The 24507-nt window shown below is 38.8% G+C and overlaps 1 protein-coding gene across 7 annotated transcripts in view; it reads left to right on the forward strand.

Moving 5' to 3' along the window:
- The window catches only part of LPP (LIM domain containing preferred translocation partner in lipoma), a 688691-nt gene that overhangs the window by 558615 nt on the left and 105569 nt on the right, over positions 1-24507 (forward strand). For all 7 annotated transcript variants that reach the window (XM_060099284.1, XM_060099283.1, XM_060099282.1 and 4 more), the window contains one exon: positions 18432-18601. In XM_060099284.1, the coding sequence (XP_059955267.1) occupies positions 18432-18601 (170 nt within the window). The remainder of the gene's footprint in view (positions 1-18431; positions 18602-24507) is intronic.

Here is a 24507-nt window from a genome sequence, read left to right on the forward strand (position 1 = left end):
TTTAAACAAAAAACCTTGAAATTTCATGGCAAAATTTTATAGAAAAGAAATATAATAGAACCTTCTTCAATGCATTTGGGTCCACTGAGCTAATCAAAATGCACTTTGAATTGGGGAGTCCCAGTTGAGAAAAAGAGAGAGAGATTACATAATTTAATTTTAATATTTTTACCTTTATATCTATCCTTGTACCAGTACTCCTCTGTCTTAATTACTGTACCTTTAGATCACATCTTGATATCAGATCATGTAAGTCCTCCAACTGTGTTCTTTTTAAAAATTATTTGGACTATTTTGCATTTTTTGCATTTCCATGTAAAATTTACAATCAGTTTACCAATTTGTGCCAATAAAATTGGGGAGAAATAACACCTTAACTTGTCTTCCAATACATGAACATGGCATATTTCTCACTTTATTTAGATCTTCTTTAATTTCTCTCAGCAATGTCTTATGATTCTCATTGTAAAGGTCTTACACATGTTTTGGGTCATAGACCTAAATGTCAAAGCTATATTATAAGACTTTTACAAGAAAACATAGAAAATCCTTATGATGTTGGGGGAAGAAAAGATTTCCTAGAGAAGATATAAAAATAAATAAATAACCCACAAGCCAAATTAAAAAAAAACACACACACACACAATAAATTGTATTTTATAAAAATTTTTAAACTTTGGCTTTTCAAAAACCCCATTTTAAAAATGAAATGAATTTCCAGTCCAAGATTGCAATGTAGGAAGACCCTGAACTCACCTTCTCCCACAGACACACTAAATCTATACCTGCATATAGAGCAGTTCCTCCTGAAGAAGAACTGAGAGCTGATTGAGTGGCTTCTGCACAACAAACGATAGAGGGACCACATAGAGACGGGTAGGACAGATGGAGATACAGTACTGACAGGAGCCCCACCCTCAATGCAGAAACCTGCAGTGGAAAGGGACATCACTGAGGGGCCTGCACACAGACTCACCCACTCTGAAGCACAGTGAAAAAGGAGCAGTTTAAAGGACACCTAGAGTATACGGGAAAAAAATCCATTTGCTAGCCCTAATGCATCTGCCAAATGGTCAGGAAACTGCTGGAACTCTCTCTAGTGTCAGAGGAGCCAGAGAGTGCCATTTTTTGCATTCCCCTTCCACCTTATAGTATTGCAGGAACATGGTCCAGGTGCTCTAGCCTATCTGCTAAGGTCACCCAGCATGCCCCAAGTCCTAGGATAACCAAGGCAATCTACAGATTTAGTGCAATCCCTATCAAAATACCCATGGCATTTTTCACAGAATTAGAACAAAAAATCTTAAAATTTGTATGGAAGCACAAAAGGCCCCAAAAAGTCAAAGAAATTTTGAGAAAGAAGAAGCTGGAGTTATCATGCTCCCTCATTTCAAACTATACTACAAAGCAAAGGTAATCAAAACAGAATGATATTGGACAAAAACTGACACATAGATCAATGGAACAGAACAGAGCCCATAAATAAACCCACACTTACATGGTCAATTAATCTATGGAAAGGAGGCAAGAATATAACAATGGGGAAGACAGTCTCTTCAAGAAATGTTTTTGGAGAAACTGGGCAGCTACTTGCAAAAGAATGAAACTAGACTACTTTCATACACCATATACAAAAAGAAACTTAAAATGGATTAAAGACTTAAATATAAGACCTGAAACCATAAAACTCTTGGAAAAAAACATAGATAATGCACTCTTTGATATTGGTCTTAGCAGTATTTGGGTGGGGAGGGTGGGGTGGGGAATCTGTTTCCTCAGTCAAGGGCAAAAAAAGCAAAAATAAACAAATGGGACTGCATCAAATTAAAAATGTTTGCACAGTGAAGGAAACCATCAACAAAGTGAAAAGCAATTTGAATGGGAGAAGATATTTGTAAATGATATTCTTAATATCCAAAATGTATAAGGAACTCATACAATTAAATATCAAAAAAATCTGGTTGAAAAATGGGCGGTGGATCTGAATAGACATTTTTTCCAAAGAAGAAATACACATGGCCAATGGACACATGAAAATATGTTCAGCATCACTAATCATCAGGGAAATGCAAATCAAAACCACAGTGAGAGATATCACCTCACACCTCTCAGAATGGCTATTATCAAAAAGACAAGAAATAATAAGTGTTGGCAAGGATGTGGAGAAAAGGGAACCCTAGAGGACTGTTGGTGAGAACGTATATTAGAATAGCCACTTATGGGAAAAACTATGGAGTTTCCTCAAAAAATTAAAAATAGAACTACCGTACAATCCAGTGATTCCACTTATGGGTATTTATCCATAGAAAACAAAAACACTAATTCAAAAAGAAATATACACCCTAATTGAAGTATTATTTACAGTAGCCAAGATATGGAAGCAACCTATGTGCATCCACAGAAGAATGGATAAAAAATAATGGAATATTGTTCAGCCATAAAAAGAGTGAAAGCTTGCCATTTCCAATGGCATGGATGGACCTAGAGGGTATTATGCTGACTGAAATAAGTCAGAAAGAGAAAGACAAATACCATCTGATTTTACCCTCCTCCCCTCTTATGACCATCCGTATATTTTTGGTGGTAAGCATGCTGTAGGGTATACAGATGTAGAAATATAATGTTGTACACACATGAAATTTACATAATTCTGTAAACTAGTGTTACCTCAGTAAATTTTTTTTTCTTTTTTTTGCATTACACGGACCTCTCACTGCTGTGGCCTCTCCCGTTGTGGACCACAGGCTCCGGACGCGCAGGCTCAGCGGCCATGGCTCACGGGCCTAGCCGCTCCGCGGCATGTGGGATCTTCCCGGACCGGGGCATGAACCCGTGTCCCCTGCATCGGCAGTGGGACTCTCAACCACTGCGCCACCAGGGAAGCCCACCTCAGTAAATTTTTAATGAAATGACACACCATATATTGGGAGAAAATAAGTGAAATATATACATATCTGACAAAGCACTTGTGTCCAAAATATAGAAAGAACTCTTACTACTCGAAGGCAAACAATTCAATTTAAAAATTGGCAAAATATTTGAACACACTTATTGAAATAAAATATACAAAACCAATAAGCAAATTAAAAAATGTTCCAAACCTTTAGTCTTAAGAGAAGTACGAATTGTGAGCTACCTCTGCAAATTGATTAGAATAACTGAGATTTAAAGGAATGACATTACAAAGTGTTAACTAGTAGATGGAGCAACTAGAACTCTCATACATTGCTGGTGAGGATGTAAAATGGTACAACCACTTTGGAAAACACTTTGGTAGTGTCTTAAAGAAATAAAACACATATTTATCATATGACCCAGCATTTTTCCTCCCATATGTTGACCCAAGGGAAATGAAAACGTTTTTCCATATGAAGACTTGTACATAAAAACTCATAAAAGCTTTATTTGCAATAGCCAAAAACTGGAAACAACTCAAATGCCCATCAACAGGTCAAAGGACAAATTGTGCTATATATTTAGAATGGAATGCTACCCATCATTAATAAAAATGTGAACTACCAATAAGTACAACGTGGGAAAACCTCACAAACTTTATGCTGAGCAAAATGAGCCAGACCTCTTCCCCTGCCAAAAAAAAAAAGTATCTACTATATAACTCAATTTGTATGAAATCATAGAAAAGACAAATTTATAGTGACAGAGAACAGTCAGTGGATTTCTGAAACTGGGGGAAAGGATTGACTCTAATGGGACACAAGGGAACTTTTCAGGGTAATCGAAATGTTTTAGGACTTGATTATGGTGATAGTTACAAGGGCCTATGAATTTCTTAAAATTTATCAAAATGCACACTTAAAATGAGTTCATTTATTACATGTAAATTATACCTCAATAAAGTTTATTTTAATAAATAAATAAAATGCATATTTCACCTTTTTTTTGAAATATGAACAAGGCATATTTGATTGAGGTCTGTCAGCTTTGTGTCTGTTGTGTCATTGTGCATAATGCCATAATGGGTCCCCGACAATTTCCAACCTGTTTGGAAATTGTCGGAGAGCAAGAATTTAAAAACACTTGTGAAATAATGTGAGTGCAGAATGCTTTACAGTTTTTAAGCTTTTTTTCCTAATATTTTAAAGTTGCTTATTCATACCTTACTGAATAATTTATTTTTTTTCCCTAAGTGAAATGTCTCTCTGGAACTTTTCCAAAATGCTGTATTTAGATGTTATTTTAAAAAATTAAAACATTTTCACTTTTTTGCTAACTTACATAATAGTTCATTAAATAGCTTAATTGCAATAACAAGTTCAAATGGTATGAGTAGGTTTAGGATCAAATCCAGCTGACTCCGGTAGCAGGTTGGAGCATGAGTCAGGCTGTGCTCATGGCGACGTTCACTGGTTGTGCACAAAGACACACGACTGAGTGGCCACTGGGATGGAAACTGAAGATTGCTAGTTTGTCACACAGTGCCTCACATATAGTATGTGCTCAATATCTGCTTAATTTGAATGTTTGCCTTCTATATTATATATCATGAGTCTCAAGGATTTGATACTAAGTGCTCAATAAGTGTTGAATTATTTTCAATGTTACATGGAATTACATGAGTTAAGCCTCTATTCATTTTAGAATTTTGGGCAATTCTATATTAAAAATTGCATTTGGAATGTGCATTCCACAAGGGTGTATCTGCATTACTGCTTTATCAACTATGTTGGCCCATAGTAGGTACTCAGTAAACATTTTGTGAAAGCATAATTTTAATGAGTCTTCTGTCTTCTCAGGAGTCTTCTGAACAAGAACGGGTCTAAAACTGATCTCTAATACCTTCCTCAACGTTTTTAAGCTGGAAAGTTTCTCGTGCAAACTTCTTTAACTTAGGAAATTCCTAAAAACTTATTCTGAGGAAGCTGATGGTGTAGAGATGAAACTGATAAAGGGGCTCTGGTCATCATCACTCCCCTCCAGTCTTCTTTCTTTTCTCAGGATCCAACATAGCTGAATCCTCAGAACCCTTAAGGTTCTTCGGAGCACACTTTAAAAATATCTAATTCTGGCTCACACTTTATGAAACAGGTATCTGAGGCCCATGGTGGTTAAATGACCTAAGGTCACATAGCTGTGTATGTATGGTAAAGCCAACCCATAAGCCCATGTCTTCTGACTTTTATGCTAATATTTTTTTTTTTTTTCTTTTTGCGGTATGCGGGCCTCTCACTGTTGTGGCCTCTCCCGTTGCGGAGCACAGGCTCCGGATGCGCAGGCCCAGCGGCCATGGCTCACGGGCCCAGCCGCTCCGCGGCATATGGGATCCTCCCAGACCGGGGCACGAACCCGTATCCCCTGCATCGGCAGGCGGACTCTTAACCACTGCGCCACCAGGGAGGCCCCTATGCTAATATTTTTAAACTGCCTTTCTGTTTCAATTTTGCTGAATCCCATGGATAACATCTGAAACATTTAAACATTTATATTTATTTAAACATTTTTCTTTAATGGAGATCTTCCCTTTTCTTTAAGATACACCATCGCGGGCCTCCCTGGTGGCGCAGTGGTTGAGAGTCCGCCTGCCGATGCAGGGGATATGGGTTCGTGTCCCGGTCCGGGAGGATCCCATATGCCGCGGAGCGACTGGGCCCGTGAGCCATGGCCGCTGAGCCTGCGCATCCGGAGCCTGTGCTCCGCAACGGGAGAGGCCACAACAGTGAGAGGCCCGCGTACCGCAAAAAAAAAAAAAAAAAAAAAAAAGATACACCATCGCTTCCAATTGTACCACCTGGACCAAGCTAAATTATTCCTCGGTGTTTACACCTTTCAAATATTTATAGACCATTATCGTGGCACTCCTTAGTCATCCTTCGGCCACATTATATGTACAGATATAGCTCCTCTAATCTTTTTGTACAAGTCAGTGTCTCTAGTCTCTTCATATTTGTACCATTCTTCTCTCTAGTGCCTCTAAGAGAACAGTTTGAGGGTATTCCAGATGGGAAAAAATAACCCCAACATGTTGTAACAGGGGGCAGAAAAACACTCTGAATAGATGAAAGGAACAATCTATAGGTTAATTAGTAGTATGGCCACAAATATGTGCACAGTTTTGTTTCAGAAATAAAGCAAGCTGTATTTGTTGTAACTATCTCTTCTTTGAACTTAACAGAATGCTGATAATGCCAGTCTGTGTTTACAGTCCATATTTTTGCTAAAGACCTTCAACTTTGCACTCCCCTTGTGTGGTATCTCTTGCCCAAGACAGAACTACAAATAAAAGCACATACTCAGGAGCCGATGCAGCAACCCATTACTGAGCTTATCTGTTTTTGTGCAGTTTCTGTGGATTTACTTGGTTTCTGGGAGCTCCCTATAAGCCTTAGTAAGGAAGAGCCCTTTACTTATCTCACTAGATTTGAGGCATTTGGGTATTAGTCATCCTGTAAAAATTAAATGTTTACCAAATATGATAATCTAAAAATGGAAACTACATTAGCACAAGAGGAATCACCAGAAATACTCTGCTGACATAAATAGAACATGCCTATTGCCTGGTGTTCTTGTTTTTTTCTTTTTTTTTTTTTTTTTAGTTCATAACTTTTGTAGTTTTTCAACAAATTTGGGGTCTTGAAAAGCTGTCCAAAGATTATTATTGAGCTTATTCTCCTTACACTCAGGCAGACTTACTCTAACTTCAATTTGCATATTCATCTTATAAAATGTACCTTAGAATGAAAAACTGAAGACTGGGAGGGTGCTTAGAAAAACACTTGACAGTTAATTCAGTATATTCATTTTATAACAGGAGATAGAAAGTATATATCCAGCCCAGTTACATTAAGGAAATGTTCCATATTTTTCTCAAACTCTCATATGGTCCAGAAAGTGTTCTTTCAATCCCAACCAGATCCTTCCTGTAGAACTTTCTGTGCCTTTCTTGTGCTGCTCTCCCGTGATCTCACAGGACCATAAGCTTCTACAAGGGTAGAAATGTGATTTCTTGCTCTGTTCTTTTTATAAAACATTGCACTGCACCTCAGAAATGATGATAGCCAGTGGAATTTATTAGAATGGAATTTAAACTTTTCTACCTTTAAACTCAGTGATAGTGCTATTCTGGAGGTGGCAAAGAAGGGTGACTATTTATTTCCTCTCTCACTTAAAGCAAGGTTGTGAAGGGACTTATTCTCTGAATGAAAGAGGAGAGGGGAAAAGTAGGAACCTTCTCATGTTTTATTCAGATGTTAACAAAGAAAATTGAGAAGTGTGTTTCCTTAAAATTGACACCATTTTTATCCCAAACATTTTGGTAAGTGATAGCAGACAATTGTGCAAGCTTTTTGAGAGAGAGGAATTTTTCCAGGAGCATAGTCCCGGTGGGAAGTATTACCTAAAAGCAATCCACTAATCGCTTTCAATCTTGCATATTTTTACATACTGTGTGCTTACATACATGTATTAATAACTGTTCCCAAGACGTCAGTTCAATGCTCAGAGAGCTCAGTGTTGCTATGCAAGTGCCAGAGATGGAATCCATGCCGACTGCAGTTTAGCAATGAGGATTTTACAGACACGCAAGGGCGAAGATGGCCTGAGGTCTAAGACTTCACGCCTGGGTCTCCCTCTGAGCTCCGATGTAGCATCATGTGTCAAATATTCATGGCATCCATCTGCCCACTCCACTGCGAAGATAAATGGCACTGCCAGCATTTCCAAGAAGCTTAGCTCCTCACAACGTCTCCACTCACATCCAGTACTGCATTCCATCTTGTAGCTTTTGCATAGGAATTCCTTAGAATGTGATTTCTGGATGCAAGTCCCAGATACGTAAATATTTTCTGCTCTGTTGTGCCTGTGATTTGTATTAATATTCATAACAAAATTTATTTTACAGTGATATGTTTTGAAGGAATTCCTTACATCTTCTTGTCACTTATAATTTAGTATATGTATATTCCTCCCAGTAACACTTTGAGTCACCTAGTTACTTACCCAAAGTCACAGATATGATAGTTCTAGGACAAGAACCCAGTTCTTCTAGCCACAAATCTGCCACTTATTTCACTCAAGTGGTTCTTAGTCTTTAAAAAAATAATAATAAATAACAAAATAAAACTGGAAACCTATCAAGTGAATATTGAATGTAACTCAAATGTACAAACCAAATTGATTCAGACCAGCTATGGTCAAACAGGAACCAGAACCTGGCCTTCTTTGTTCCCAAGGTACCTCTGCGGGACCTGGCACCCCACATCCTGCTGCCCTTTTTTTTTCCATTTTCAGAGCACACAGATGTACAAATCCAAAGTATACCAGGTGTTTCAGACAGAAATGGAATGATTGTGCTGCTTCAAGGGTAATGGCGTTAACCTTGTTCTGGAATCATGTAGGAGTCATCCTGTGGACTGCAGTCCCCACACAGTACTTTGATTTATTGATACAGTGAAACTTTACCTTATGCTCAGGCCACAGCGCCTGCTAGTGGAAAGAAACTAACAGCTGAGGCAGCACATTGGGAATTAGTTTTGTGCAGCTGAAAGCACACTGTACTGAGAGCCTGAAGGCCTGAATTCAGGTCTCACCTGCTGTTGGCTTGCTGTAGGGTCTTAATCTAGGCGCTGCCTCTGCCTGAGCCTTTGCTTTTTCATCTGTAAATGAGGTTGCACTGGATGGTTTCTAAGTTTTCACATGCTCTTACATTTTAGGACTTTTAAAATCCTCTAACAATGTGTTATGGGCATTTCGGCACTAAGTAGAAAATCCAAAACCCAGGTAAGACTAATTGGCTTCCCTGGGACGTGTCAGGTGAGAATATCACCCATCTCTGGGTCCAGCACCATGCAAGCAGGTAACGTGGTCCAGCTCAAAGATCAGTAGTCTTGGGGTCAGATGAACTGAGCTTGAATTCCGACTCTATTATCTACCTTTCAAGTCATGCACAAGGTTATTCCTAGGCTAACTCATTTGTTAAAAGAGGATAATTGTCTTATCTGGCTTTTAGTTTTTGTAAGGTTCAAATGAGAACATGGAAACGATGAAGTTTTATGTGAATTTGCAGGGTTACTCTCATTCTTCATATATCAGAAAGCTAAAAGAAGTAGTGTTAATTATAGCTTTCATTTTGCTCTTTTTGGTAGCGTCGGGTAAGAAAGTACATTTACTATTATAAGGCAATATATAAATATAAGGAGTGCTTGTTAATATTATAAGGAGAAAATTATGGCTATTGTTAGGCTTTGAAATACAGTAGCTTCGGGAACACCCAGTGTTAGGTTTGCTCTTAAATAACCAAAATACATTCGGAGATTTCCCATCAATCAAACTAAAAGTAACATGGCAAACAAAGTTTTTTTCAGCTTTGAGTGGAGGCTGAGGGAAATGCACATTCCCATCAGAGATACCCTAGAGCACATTTTAATCATAAGTCAAAAATAAACACTGCAGTAGCAGTTTTAACTGTACTAGTAAACACTGATTTTTTTTTCCGTTAACAGATCAATCATGAAATAAATTTTAAATATAGAAGAATAGATTAAAAATTAAGAGTCGGGATATGAACATGCCCGTGTGTAAAAATTAAAGTGAAAAGAAATCTTGCTTTAGCCAAAACAGATACTAATATTCCTGTTAGGAATGTTGTAAGGTTTATGCAAGCTTACATCTGCCAGGCCAGATGTTTTTAAGAATTTTGGAATTCTAAAGTCAAAAGCCAGGTTAAAGGACTGGTTAAGTGGGCTTTAAGGCCAGACCGACTGGTCCCCAATTCCAGCTTCAGTAGTTAACTCTGTGGCCTTGGACAAGCTACCTAATCTCTCTAGGCTGCCATTTCTTATACTATAATGAACATAAAGAGAGGACCTACGTCATCAGGTTGTTGGAAGGATTACTTGAGATAATATATTTAAATACTTAAAACAGTGCTTGAGACATAATAAGTGCTGAATAAATCTTGATGATTATCATCACTCTGGGGTCCACAGGTTTTTTTCAAGATTGGGATTGAATTTCGAGCACTGAATTCTATTAATACCATACTGGTAAATATAAATCTTACATAACTGCCTCATAGATGCAGCTTCCTCTTGCCCGCTCATGGACCACCATCTCTGGTCCTAGTCATAATGAGCTCTTCGTTTTGAAGTTTTCCTCTACCTCCTTAGTTGGAGGGGGAAATAAGCAGGAACTGTACTAGGCACTTTGTAGCTGTTCCCATCATTGAACTTGGTGACCCGGTAGTCAAGGCAGTCAATCGTCATGACTTTTTTTTTTTTATTGAAGTATAGTCGATTTACAGTGTTGTGTTAATTTCTGCTGTACAGCAAAGTGATTCAGTTATACATACATATATGTATATACATTTTTTATACTCTTTTCCATTATGGTTTATCCAGGATACTGAATACAGTTCTCTGTGCTGTACAGTAGGACCTTGTTGTTTATCCATTCCTTTTTACAGAGGCTGAGAAAAAGTTACCCCTGTGCACAGGACTTAGCACAGTTATTCTTCTTAGAAGAATAACTGGATAGATGACTCAACTACTTGTTTTGAAAACAAGGGACTTCAGGATCAGAGAATTTAGGAAACTTTTCCAAGTTCCCATAGCTAGTGAGTAACACAGGCAAGACTCGCAATTCTGTCTGATTGCCTTTATACCATGGAATATATAATTTTGTTCAAAGGGCACCATATATTGTATCCCAAACTGCAAAGCAGTATTGTTTTTTTGTTTTGCTTTTGTTGTTGTCTGGTTTTTGGTTATGTTTTTACTGCTCCTCCTGAGACTGGAAGTTGTTGTCAGAAAGTAATTTTCCTGACCACTGTGCCTGTGTATATTAGTTTAGTGAAGGTTAGGACCAGGGTACATGGTGACCAACTTGCTCCTTCTGCAGTTTCCTAGGATGTAGCTCCTTAGGGTCAGGTCTTTTGGTCCCAAACATCACTGCTTTCTAAGAACACTCTAGGATGAACTCCACTTTGTGGAACATATGAACGCGTGGTTCCCTTTAGAACAATGGTCCCCAACCCCACTGCGCATTAGCATCGTGATTTTAGGGCCCATCCCCCAAACCAAATAAATCAGAATCTCTGCAAGCAGAGTGTGGCCATCAGTATTATTTTAAAAGCGTTCCTGGTGGGAAGCCAGAGTTTGAGATTCAACAAAGGGTAAGGGTTAGGGTTCAACCAAAGGTCTTTGAAGGACCCTTAGCTGTACTGATTTCACCATGTGTAGCTGATTCTGACACTTCACTAAGCTCGCCTGAGGCTTGGGGTGTTGGAGAAGTGATGCTTTACTGGCTCTTCTTTCCCTGGGAGTGGGAACACACCCCACTCCTCAGCAATGCCGAAAACATCACAGTTATGATTGAATAATGAAGTGTATTCCTAGAAAACCACAAGCTGATTAAGAAGATGGGCTTTAGAAGTCTGACCTGGTTCCCATCCCAGCCTCACCTCAATTTCTACCTTTGAGACCTTGGCCAAGAGACTTAACCCCTGGTTTCTTATCTATCAGATAAGAATAGATAAATGTTGGTGGGACTAAACGAGAGAATGCATGTAGAGAGCTTAAGGCAGTGTCTGACCCAATGGAAAAAATACAGTCATTTTCTTTTATGTTTTTGTTATGCTCCTTCACAATGCAGTCAGTGTATTTACATCAGTGAAACATGCTTGCTTATGCAGCCCTATGTGGGACTTCCCCTCCCAATTTACCTCCTTACCTGAAGGTCCAACCTAAGCAAATATGTGTCTATAAATGAATCACCTCATGGTTAGACTTTGTAATGACTTCCTTTTACCAGGTCACTCATTTCTGACTCCATCTCATCTGGTTTGTTGCCCAGGCCTCTGTCCACCAATTCCCAAACCATTCTCTTGGACAATTTTTGGGAGTCTGTTTGTTTTGTTTTGTTTTCTTGTTACTTAGCTTAATTTCTTATTTTATACTAAAATGCTTCTTATTTTGTCTCCTTCTGGAAGCTCTACATGTCTACCGTTGGTTCTAGTGCTATTGTAGTCATTGCTCCTTTTCCTGTTGTCTGCCTGTGCACATGTGTGCCTGAGAGAGAGAGAGAGAGAGACAGAATAGAGAAGAGAAAGAGAGGAGAACAGCTATCTGCCCTCTGCTTCTCATTCCTATCCATGTGCCCATTGAATCTGCAAGCCGTCTCTGCAAGGACCATCTAAGCAATAACTGTGAAGTAGTATAGTACAATTATATACACACAAGCAGTGACAAAATTAGATGTGTCCTGCAATCCAGCTTTTAATATATGTTAAGGATCCCAAGATTCACAGAGCTAAATAGCACTAACCATAGGAGACCGGATATTGGTACAGTATTTAAAGGCAGAGTCCAAGAAAATATATAAAACTTGATTTGATGTATGATGTATACTGTGTGGTATCGTTACCTTAAAAGGCTATCGGTTGACATTCTTTGTGTGTTCTGTATTGTCTAAGGCCACATAGCAGTGCCATATGATAAATTTATTTACAGCACAAAAGAAGCCTCTTCTATAGGAATACTTGTAATTAATATATGTGAACTGCTTTCTCTGGCTTAATGTTGTCAAAGTATTTTATGGTAAAACTTAGCTGATTCTCTTCATATATGTTATCAATGGATGGAAAGTCATTGAAAACTCTTCAAACTAGGACATAAAGAGACAGCATTAGGGAAATTACTCTTGTTGGTGAAAAGCAAGATATATTATGATGCCACAGAAATTTCTTTTCTTCAGCCAACTCATAGTTAGCAGTCTGTCCCCTAACTGTTTTGCGTGCAGATGAGGTCTGTCTGGGCGATTCTTGTCAGCTGTTATTCTGACAAGCAGTGCAGAAATAGGTACCCCTTGGAACAGTGGCTTAACTTGCAATCACCTGGAGAGCTTTTAAAAATTCCAATCCTAAGACATCACACCTCAGACCAATGAAATCAGAATCTCTGGAGCTGGGACCCAGAGATCAGTATTTTTTTTTTAATTCCCCAGATGATTCCAACATACAGGAAAGGTTGAGAATCACTGTCCTAGGACTTAACACAGCTTAAAAAACAGGTTGTCTATTATGCCATGCATTAACACTACAGGGTTTCATAAAGTAAAAGCTTTGGTGATTAGAAAATGCCATCATCTTAGACTTCAGTGAATGTCATATGGACTTGTCACATAAAGAGTACAAACTTGTTCTATGATCTTTTTGTACTTTCAGTGGAAGATAATTTCTGAATCAACTTAATGGAGCCTGTGCTTTAGGAAAATAACTCCAGTGGACACATGTAGGGTAAATTGGAGCAAGCTTTTTTCTAGGAATAATTTGCTATCAGTTCACTACTCTGATATAACTTTATTGATTCAACTTTTGGAGCAGGACTTTGTTCAGAATATATTTTAAAAGGTGCTTAGTGAGAAAGCTGATAGATCATACAATTGGCATATAGAGTTTCAATTCATTATAATATTTAAAGATAGACTATTAATTTTGCTTATGCCAAAAATTTCTGTTACAAGGCAAGTGGCAAGGAGGAGATGGAGACATATGTGACCTGGCTTTATGTCTGCATAAATGTACTAGTTTGCTTTTGATGTTGAATGATGCACAAGTTTGAGAGTATGTCACCCCCCCGTCACCATGCCACCAGTGCTCAAAATGACTGGACATTTTTGGTCTCACCTCAGAAACAAGCAGTATCTGCAGAAGAGGGTCTATGGCCTATCGTATTAATGGTGTACGGGTCACAAGAACATCATTTTTAAATGAAATTTTATTTTCATATTATAAAGAAAATAAATTCACATTACAGAAAGAGAAAGCTGGCACCAGTGAATATGAAAACTCATGTCCCACTACTCCACCTGTCTTGCTTAACTTGTAGATTTGCCTGTAACGTCACCCTTCACCCATGCCATTCCTAAAATGGCTTGTTCAAAAACTATCTAAACTTCCAGACTTAGCTCAAGTAGTAAGACCACCATAAAGCCTGTCCATTTGTAAGAGGGAGTAAGTCAGAGCTAGTGGAACAATCAGGAAGTCATTGCAATGACCCATGAAAGATAATAATCCCAATCTGGGCAGCAGACCTGTGATGGAAGAGAAGCATTTCAGAGACTTTGCAGAGGTTGTAATAGTTGTGGGAGTGGGAAAGAAGGAGGGGGAGGGGTGAGAAGAGTCCCTGACTGGCTCCACAATCGATACAAAGCGTTATCGATATATAACAAACGATAATACATGGACAAACTTTTTTTGATTCCGGCATCTCAATTCACTGACAAAGTTCCCCCCAGGCTGTCTAACCCTCTGTCCTTGGATTTTTTTTTTTTTTTTTTTTTTTTTTTTTTTTTTTTGCGGTACGCGGGCCTCTCACTGTTGTGGCCTCCCCTGCTGCGGAGCACAGGCTCCGGACGCGCAGGCTCAGCGGCCATGGCTCACGGGCCCAGCCTCTCCGCGGCATGTGGGATCTTCCCGGACCAGGGCACGAACCCGTGTCCCCTGCATCGGCAGGCAGACTCCCAACCACTGCGCCACCAGGGAGGCCCTGTCCTTGGATTTTTTAAGTTACTGTGCTAAGCTTTGCCATTGAGCTCCTCATACCATCCCTGGGTCTGAACTTGACCCTGAGCTTCCCACTGGCCCCTAATCAACAATGTTTCCTTCATACTCTCATGCCTCCAAGTCTGGTACCATTCCCCTGGTTTTTCTCGTTTAGAAGCGCTGAGATACTTGTCTCCAAGATGGGCAGCAAGATTGCCGGATGCTTTTAATGATGTGTAGCATGAACCCCTCTAGGGGCAAGGACGTATTATGCTCTAGTGACTTTCTTTCCATTGTGAATGTCTCCCTAAAAGGTATAGTTTGTACATTTTTGTTAATGTGAAAAGGTAACATTCGGGCATCTTTTCTGTCCTGCTGTAGACAGAAAGTGTAGAGAGAGCTATTTTTAATTTTTGTTCTTTGCCCTTTTCTGTGCTTGTGATTTTAAAGGTGCCAGACTGACTGCCCTCGAGCGTGGTGTCCCTGATTTCTCCCAAGAATAGGAAAAATACGGGAGGCAGCAAGCTGGTCATGTCTGGGTCCAGCATATTAGCCTGACCCACTCTGGAAGAATATTCTCCAAAATATAAAGGAAAAGATTGTTCCTTGTGAACACAGTCCATCTGCTTTCATAGCTGAGAGGACAAAACCTTGTTGTCCCACCACCAAGCCACTGCAGAGTTTCTGGAACCAGGAAACCCAGCCACTCATCCACTATGTGGAAAAACTAGAATTTTTTTTCTCTTCCATCCCCACCTGTCAAAATTCCATCCTTTAAGGTTGGACTTAAATGCCTCTTTCTCCGCAAAACCTTTCCTGAGCCCTCTCAAGTGTGATGTTCCTCCCACATCTCCAGAGCACTTTCTCAGATGACAGCACATTTTGTCATGTGATTGTAGGATGTTATATAGTCTCATAATTAATGTGAAAGGCACTGACGTCGCCTAATTCATTTCTGGGTATCATACAGATTACAGTACTGGGCAAAGAGTAAATACCTGGGGAATGCCTGTTGAATACAACGAGAATTCCAAAGCTTAGCTTTTCATCCTGCCCTTTAGGGCTCTGCTCCAATCTTTCCCTTTAATCAGTGATTGAAATTTTCTCCTAGATCCTCATGGGTAGTTCTCAAACTCTCCATAAACCATGTAGGCTCAGCCTCCTGGATTCCAGATATTACGCATTGGGCAGCCATGGTCTGGAATCATAATTGCTACCTCTACCTGTCTCATCGATCACCATGACCGATAGTCAATCACATTTGGCCAGAACAGATTTTTTCCTAAGTGTGGTCCACAGATCACTGGTAGTCCCTGATGGAGTATCAAGGAGTCCAGTTTGGTGTCTAGAAAAGGAAAGAGTAGTAAATAATTATTTTGTTGACTTGCATTTAATGAATCTGAATTGTAAAACTACAATATTCACAGGAATCCAATATGCTCTTAATGAATCACATTCTTAAAGATTACATATGTACCACCAAACCTGTGTTGATCGGTGTTGTTTATCCAATGTTCAGTAACATTGCCATTAAGCTCACAGCATTTTCATGTCATTAGTATGTTTTTTTTCTACTGCTGATAAACCTACATTTTTTTATCATTACTATATTACCCTATTTCTTCAGTTCGCCAAAATAGATCAGTGATTTGCATGTGATTCTTTGAAAGTAGAAAAAATAGTAATAAAGATAATCCCATAAATACCACTTTAGATTAATATTACAAATGTAAACATTAGTGAAGACAATTCCAGTATAAATATTGGAAATGAATCTATATACACTGGGATGAATGTGATTATTTTGCACAAGCAGTTGAAAAAGAAAATTTGGAATGCTATGATGATGATGATGTAATTTTTTAAATTATATTTTATAGATTGGTGATCAATTCACCTATATTTTATGGATTGGTGATCCATTCGCCTGTAATTCCCAATATGTTCTCTGTAGTGAAATGTTGTCAGATAGTGGCATGAAGCTCTCAGACTTTCAGCATCCTTTTCAAACATAGTATAGTGAACTTTCTAGTAAATCAGTGAAGTTTTTTTTTCTGAATAATCACAAAATAGTGCCAAATGAAAATCCTAATTTTGATACTAAAGGCAATGAGAGTCTAAAATTTTAAAGCACCTTTCTAAGGTTGTACATCTTTTAATAAAAAACAGACACAAGTTCACTCTTGGATAGAAGTTTGTAAATCAAGCCACAAAGTTTATTACAAACATTTATTTTATAAAAGTTTATCAAATGTCAAGAATATGATGTCAAGACTTAATAAAAATATCAACTGTGGTGGAAGTGGCTCAGTTTCCAAAAGTTTGACTCTTTTTTCAGCGCTTGTTATTTCTCATTCTTTAGGGGGAAAATGTTCTATAGTTTGGGCTATATTTTAAAGATGCATTCAAATTCTGCAACAAAATGTAAAGAAATACTTTCCAGGGCCAGCGCAAGAGAAGATTAGAAACACATTTGCCTCTTTTCTCCCAAGTTTGTAACATTTAAAACCTCCTCCCTTCTAGGTGTGAAATAGTCGTCAATCCAATGTGATGCAGGGCTGAGGGCAGCCCTTAGTGAGAAATTTCTCCATAGTTTCAGCTCTGTGTTCAATCCTGATGCACAGAACTAGGCAGAAGCAAGACAGCAGAATGGTTAGGACCATCGACACTGAAGCTAGACTGCTTGAGCTAGAAGGTAGTCAACCACTTATGTAACCCAGTTTCCTCATCTGTAAAATAGGGATACTAATAGTACTTGTCACACAGGTTGTTGTGAATATGAAATGAGTTAGTATACATAAAGCACATAGAAAATGCCTGACCCATAGGAAGCACTAGTTTTGCTAAAGCTTATCTGTAAAAGCCTGCCGATTCTTGCTGATGTTCCCAGTGACTTGTAATTACTTGTTAAAACTTTTTACCTTCGTAGAAATAAAGGATAAGAAGGGAAACTGAATGCGGCTCTGACCTCTGGCTCAAGATTACCATGGTGAAGCCAGCTATGGATACAGACTGCAGCCAGCACAGTGCCTCTCAATGACATAACTTTTTTGTGTGTAAATTACATGTTAATGTTATTATTCAAATTTTAATGCAGTTTTTTTTAACCTAAACACAGTGTCCATATGTGGTCAGAAGCCCCACGAATCAATTTAATCATGCTGAAAATTTGCAGAACACTGGGCTGGACAGTGACAACCAAGACCATGAGGGACTCAAAATCCTACAGTCTGTGGAAATGTTGCATGATTAAGGGATATTCAAACTATAAACAGACTTGGAGGCAATGCTAAGTTGTAATATCTTAAAGGGTGTCAAGTGTAAGAGATGAGACTTTTTTCTTGAGTTCCTAAAGGACAGAACTGGGACTATTGGGTAACAGAATGAGGAAGCATTCCGGCTCAATACAAGAACACTTTCTAGCAGTCAGCGCTATCTGGAAATAAAAGGGACTACTTTTTTATCTGCCTGTCACTGAGGGCTGGATGCAGAGGTTTTGCAAGCCAGGCTTTTGTGGAAGGAGTTGAAGTTTGAGTTTGGACCCAGTTCCCTCACAGTCTAGCTGGACACATAGTCTGTTCAAGGAGAAAGACTCTTCTAGATTATGCCTTCCACTCCTACCATCCTGAGTCATGTTCCTCTTAATTTGTGTGTGAGATTAGAGGCAGATCACTGGCCTCAACATCAGGAGACCCGAGTTCTACTCAGTCACTCTCCATGGGACCTTGGCTGTGAGGGTCAACTTCTCAACTGATTCGTCAAATCCCCGTCATGCTGGCCTCATGGGGGCTGTAGTGGTCATCCTGCTCATGATGGTGATGGCGGTGGTGGTGATCCCATCCGCTGTTGACATTACAAATGTGCTGTCCCCACCACACCCTGTCTTCTTTAGAAGGACTGAAGGTGTTCTTAACAGTCAACCCCTTTTTTCTTTCAGGCCGCTGTGCTCGCTGTGGGGAAAATGTAGTAGGGGAAGGTACAGGATGCACTGCCATGGATCAGGTCTTCCACGTGGATTGTTTTACCTGCATCATCTGTAACAACAAGCTCCGAGGGCAGCCCTTCTATGCGGTGGAGAAGAAAGCCTACTGTGAGCCCTGCTACATCGTAAGTTCAGATTTGGTCCTCAGGTCCTTTACAAAGATGACTTATTTGGCAAAATGCCCGTCACTCTAGCTCAAACGTAGCCATCAGATCTTTGCTTCTCATCAGATTTCAAAATATGCATGTGTGTAAATTGGTATATCTTAATTTTTATCCACATGCCCCCTGTTCATATGAGGTCAAAGGGTTCATTAGATGGGGCTACCATTCAATTAGTGGCCTGCCAGGAAGATCATCACTCTGTGGCTTACAAGCATATATGTACAAGCTAGCGCGCTCCCCCTTAAAGCATCAGAAGGTTTCCCAAGTAGCAGAGTCACACCACTTCTTATTAGATCTCACTCCGTATTTGATGTCGTATCTGTAGAGAAACGTTGCAGGGCCTTGGGACTTGTGAGTGCTCTTTCAAACTCCTGGGTCCTTTGAATCACCTTTTTTCTGCCCAGAATTTCTCTTACCTGTCATACCCAACAGGTTTTCATGATGCAGTTAGAGAAGCTATTATAGAGTACCTTAAAGGGAAATAAATAGTCATGCTGACTGAGCTAATAATTGTCTCCTTTTTTAAAATACACAACTATATTTTAATAACATAGCTGGGTGACTAAAAAATACTCATAGTCACATTATCTTAGCTGTTTGTCAGGCTACTTAAATCTACACGTTAAGCTATCTTCTGATAGAGCAGTTTGATAAATGAACATAAATTTTTTTAATCTAAAGTAAATTTCCTTGCTATCCTTCTACACGATTTTATCGCTCTGTTGAACACTTGTTAGTGGAAAAAGTAGTGCTTTTTTGCAAACCCACACAAGAGGCATGATTTGGCCCTCAGCACCCCCGGCATTTCAACGTAAGAGAAACCTTGGGTGTGAGGTATTGGAAGTTATACACATAGCTTTGCAGAGCCCCAAGGTTCAGGTTTATTGCAGAAGTTTCTGGCCTCACTGGGATTTTCCCATAACCTGACAGCTCAAACTCATTGCAGCCCTGGAATCTGTAGCAATGATCTGAAATATCTTCGAGATTAAGATCTTGCAGGATTAAATATTGCTTTGCATCTCTTAAGTTCAATTTTATTTCATTTTCCTCCCCAAGGGCAACTTGGCCACATAAAACATCATTATAGTGCCACACAATGTTGGAGCTGGAAAAAAAAGCTTAAGATCATTTGTCTAACTCCTCTCTTTAGAAGTGAGAATACAGGGACTTCCCTGGTGGCACAGTGGTTAAGAATCTGCCTGCCAATGCAGGAGACATGGGCTCGAGGCCTGGTCCAGGAAGATCCCACATGCCGCGGAGCAACTAAGCCCGTGCGCCACAACTACTGAGCCTGCTCTCTAGAGCCCATGAGCCACAACTGTTGAGCCCACGTGCCACAGCTGCTGAAGCCCACGTGCCTGGAGCCCGTGCTCCTCAACAAAAAAAGCCACCACAATGAGAAGCCCGCACACCGTAACGAAGAGTAGCCCCCGCTCGCCGCAACTAGAGAAAGCTTGCATGCAGCAACAAAGACCCAATGCAGGCAAAAATGAATAAATAAATTTAGAAAAAGAAAAAAAAAGAGAAGTGAGAATACACAGAGGGGAACAAAATGACTTATTTTATTAGTGTCAAAGCCAGAATTAAATTCAGTTGGTCACACTAGTCTCGTATTTGTTGCAGACACTGCAAAGCTTTAGTTCATCCAGAACATAAACACACCACAAGGCTTTAGTTTATCCAGAACATAAACACAAACACAGTGATATCCCGTTTCTTTGGAAGGGACAATTACATATCAGGAAAAGTCTAGTGAACAAAAGTATGCCTCTTTAGGATGTAAAAATGTTTCAAATATCACTCTTAGAAATCTTTCTTGAATGAGAAAATTACAAAATCCCCTGCCTTTGTAAACAGACTGTGTGGATTGTCGTTCACACTGATCTAGGACCACAGTGAATTTATTTATTACAGTGAGCTCAGCCTCTAGAAACAACTATGGCTGTTTGTCCATACACTAAGTGACCACAGAATACACTGTTTTTTGTAATTCTTGTGTCTATTTTTCACCCTTTTTTTGACTGCATTGTTGATTCTTGTTACTTGAATGATACTCCTATGGCTGCTTCCTTCAGTTTTCTTTTATCTCTTATGACCTAGGAATCACATGAACAATACTGGGAAACACTATAACACGCTTTGAAGAACATGGGTTTGAATTTGATTACATCACTTAATACTTGTTCTTTTGTTTTTTTTTCAACATCTTTATTGGAGTATAATTGCTTTACAATGGTGTGTTAGTTTCTGCTTTATAACAAAGTGAATCAGTTAAACATATACATATGTTCCCATATCTCTTCCCCCTTGCATCTCCCTCCCTCCCACCCTCCCTATCCCACCCCTCTAGGTGAGCTGATCTCCCTGTGCTACGTGGCTGCTTCCCACTAGCTGTCTATTTTACGTTTGGTAGTGTATATATGTCCATGGCCACTCTCTCACTTTGTCACAGCTTACCTTCCCCCTCCCCATATCCTCAAGTCCATTCTCTAGTAGGTCTGTGTCTTTATTCCTGTCTTGCCCCTAGGTTCTTCATGACTTTTTTTTTCTTAAATTCCATATATATGTGTTAGCATACGGTATTTGTTTTTCCCTGTCTGACTTACTTCACTCTGTATGACAGACTCTAGGTCCCACCACCTCACTACAAATAACTCAGTTTCGTTTAATTTCGTTTCTTTTTATGGCTGAGTGATATTCCACATTACACATCTTCTTTATCCATTCATCTGTTGATGGACACTTAGGTTGTTTCCATGTCCTGGCTATTGTAAATAGAGCTGCAGTGAACATTGTGGTACATAACTCTTTCTGAATTATGGTTTTCTCAGGGTATATGCCCAGTAGAGGGATTGCTGGTTCGTATGGTAGTTGTATTTTTAGTTTTTTAAGGAACCTCCATACTGTTCTCCATAGTGGCCGTATCAATTTACATTCCTACCAACAGTGCAAGAGGGTTCCCTTTTCTCCACACCCTCTCCAGCATTTAATGTTTGTAGATTTTTTGATGATGGCCATTCTGACCAGTGTGAGATGATATCTTATTGTAGTTTTGATTTGCATTTCTCTAATGATTAATGATGTTGAGCATTCTTTCATGTGCTTGTTGGCAATCTGTATATCTTCTTTGGGGAAATGTCTGTTTAGGTCTTCTGCCCATTTTTGGATTGGGTTGTTTGTTTTTTTGTTATTGAGCTGCATGAGCTGCTTGTAAATTTTGGAGATTAATCCTTTGTCAGTTGCTTCATTTGCAAATATTTTCTCCCATTCTGAGGGTTGTCTTTTGGTCTTGTTTATGGTTTCCTTTGCTGTGCAAAAGCTTTCAAGTTTCATTAGGTCCCATTTGTTTATTTTTGTTTTTATTTCCATTTCTCTAGGAGGTGGGTCAAAAAGGATCTTTCTGTGATTTATGTCATAGAGTATTCTGCCTATGTTTTCCTCTAAGAGTTTGAGAGTGTCTGGCCTTACATTTAGGTCTTTAATCCATTTTGAGTTTATTTTTGTGTATGGTGTTAGGGAGTGTTCTAATTTCAGACTTTTACATGTACCTGTCCACTTTTCCCAGCACCACTTATTGAAGAGGCTGTCTTTTCTCCACTGTGTATTCTTGCCTCCTTTATCAAAGATAAGGTGACCATATGTGCATGGGTTTATCTCTGGGCTTTCTGTCCTGTTCCATTGATCTATCTTTCTCTTTTTGTGCCAGTACCATACTGTCTTGATTACTGTATGTAACTTTGTAGTATACGCTGAAGTCAGGGAGCCTGATTCCTCCAGCTCCATTTTTCTTTCTCAAGATTGCTTTGGCTATTCAGAGTCTTTTGTGTTTCCTTACAAATTGTGAAATTTTTTGTTCTAGTTCTGTGAAAAATGCCAGTGGTAGTTTGATAGGGATTACATTGAATCTGTAGATTGCTTGGGGTAGTAGAGTCATTTTCACAATGTTGATTCTTCCAATCCAAGAACATGGTACATCTCTCCATCTATTTGTATCATCTTTAATTTCTTTCATCAGTGTCTTATACTTTTCTGCATACAGGTCTTTTGTCTCCTTAGGTAGGTTTATTCCTAGATATTTTATTCTTTTTGTTGCAATGGTAAATGGGAGTGTTTTCTTGATTTCACTTTCAGATTTTTCATCATTAGTGTACAGGAATGCCAGAGTTTTCTGTGCATTAATTTTGTATCCTGCTACTTCACCAAATTCATTGATTAGCTCTAGGAGTTTTCTGGTAGCATCTTTAGGATTCTCTATGTATAGTATCATGTCATCTGCAAACAGTGACAGCTTTACTTCTTTTCCTATTTGGATTCCTTTTATTTCTTTTCTTCTCTGATTGCTGTGGCTAAAACTTCCAAAACTAAGTTGAATAAGAGTGGTGAGAGTGGGCAACCTTGTCTTGTTCCTGATCTTAATGGAAATGCTTTCAGTTTTTCACCATTGAGGATGTTGTTGGCTCTGGATTTGTCATATATGGCCTTTATTATGTTGAGGAAAGTTCCCTCTATGCCTACTTTCTGCAGGGTTTTTATCATAAATGGATGTTGAATTTTGTCAAAAGCTTTCTCTGCATATAGTGAGATGATCATATGCTTTTTCTCCTTCCGTTTGTTAATATGGTGTATCACATTCATTGATTTCCACATATTGAAGAATCCTTGCATTCCTGGGATAAACCCCACTTGATCATGGTGTATGATCCTTTTACTGTGCTGTTGGATTCTGTTTGTTAGTATTTTGTTGAGGATTTTTGCATCTATGTTCATCAGTGATATTGGCCTGTAGTTTTTTTTTCTTTGTGACATCTTTGTCGGGTTTTGGTATCAGAGTGATGGTGGCCTCGTAAAATGAGTTTGGGAGTGTTCCTCCCTCTGCTATATTTTAGAAGAGTTTGAGAAGGATAGTTAGCTCTTCTCTAAATGTTTGAAGGAATTCGTCTGTGAAGACATCTGGTCCTGGTCTTTTGTTTGTTGGAAGATTTTTAATCCCAGTTTCAATTTCAGTGCTTGTGATTGGTCTGTTCATATTTTCTATTTCTTCCTGTTTCAGTCTCGGAACGTTGTGTGTTTCTAAGAATTTGTCCATTTTATCCAGGTTGTCCATTTTATTGTCATAGAGTTGCTTGTAGTAATCTCTTATGATCCTTTGTATTTCTGCAGTGTCAGTTGTTACTTCTCCTTTTTCATTTTTAATTCTGTTGATTTGAGTCTTCTCCCTTTTTTTCTTGATGAGTCTGGCTAATGGTTTATCAATTTTGTTTATCTTCTCAAAGAACCAGCTTTTAGTTTTATTGATCTTTGCTATCATTTCCTTCATTTCTTTTTGATTTATTTCTGATCTGATCTTTTTGATTTCTTTCCTTCTGCTAACTTTGGGGTTATTTTGTTCTTCTTTCTCTAATTGCTTTAGGTGTAAGGTTAGGTTGTTTATTTGAGATGTTTCTTGTTGCTTAAGGTAGGATTGTATTGCTATAAAGTTCCCTCTTAGAACTGCTTTTGCTGCATCCCATAGGTTTTGGGTCATTGTATTTTCATTGTCATTTGTTTCTAGGTATTTTTTGATTTCCTCTTTGATTTCTTCAGTGATCTCTTGGTTATTAAATAGTGTATTGTTTAGCCTCCATGTGTTTGTATTTTTTACAGATTTTTTACTGTAACTGATATGTAGTCTCATAGCATTGTGGTCGGAAAAGACACTTGATACGATTCAATTTTCTTAAATTTACCAAGGATTGATTTGTGACCCAAGATATGATCTCTCCTGGAGAATGTTCCATGAGCACTTAAGGAGAATGTGTATTCTATTGTTTTTGGATGTAATGTCCTATAAATATCAATTAAGTCCGTCTTGTTTAATGTGTCATTTA

The sequence above is a fragment of the Mesoplodon densirostris genome, chromosome 5 (assembly GCF_025265405.1).
Source record: "Mesoplodon densirostris isolate mMesDen1 chromosome 5, mMesDen1 primary haplotype, whole genome shotgun sequence".
Classification (NCBI taxonomy): domain Eukaryota; kingdom Metazoa; phylum Chordata; class Mammalia; order Artiodactyla; family Ziphiidae; genus Mesoplodon; species Mesoplodon densirostris.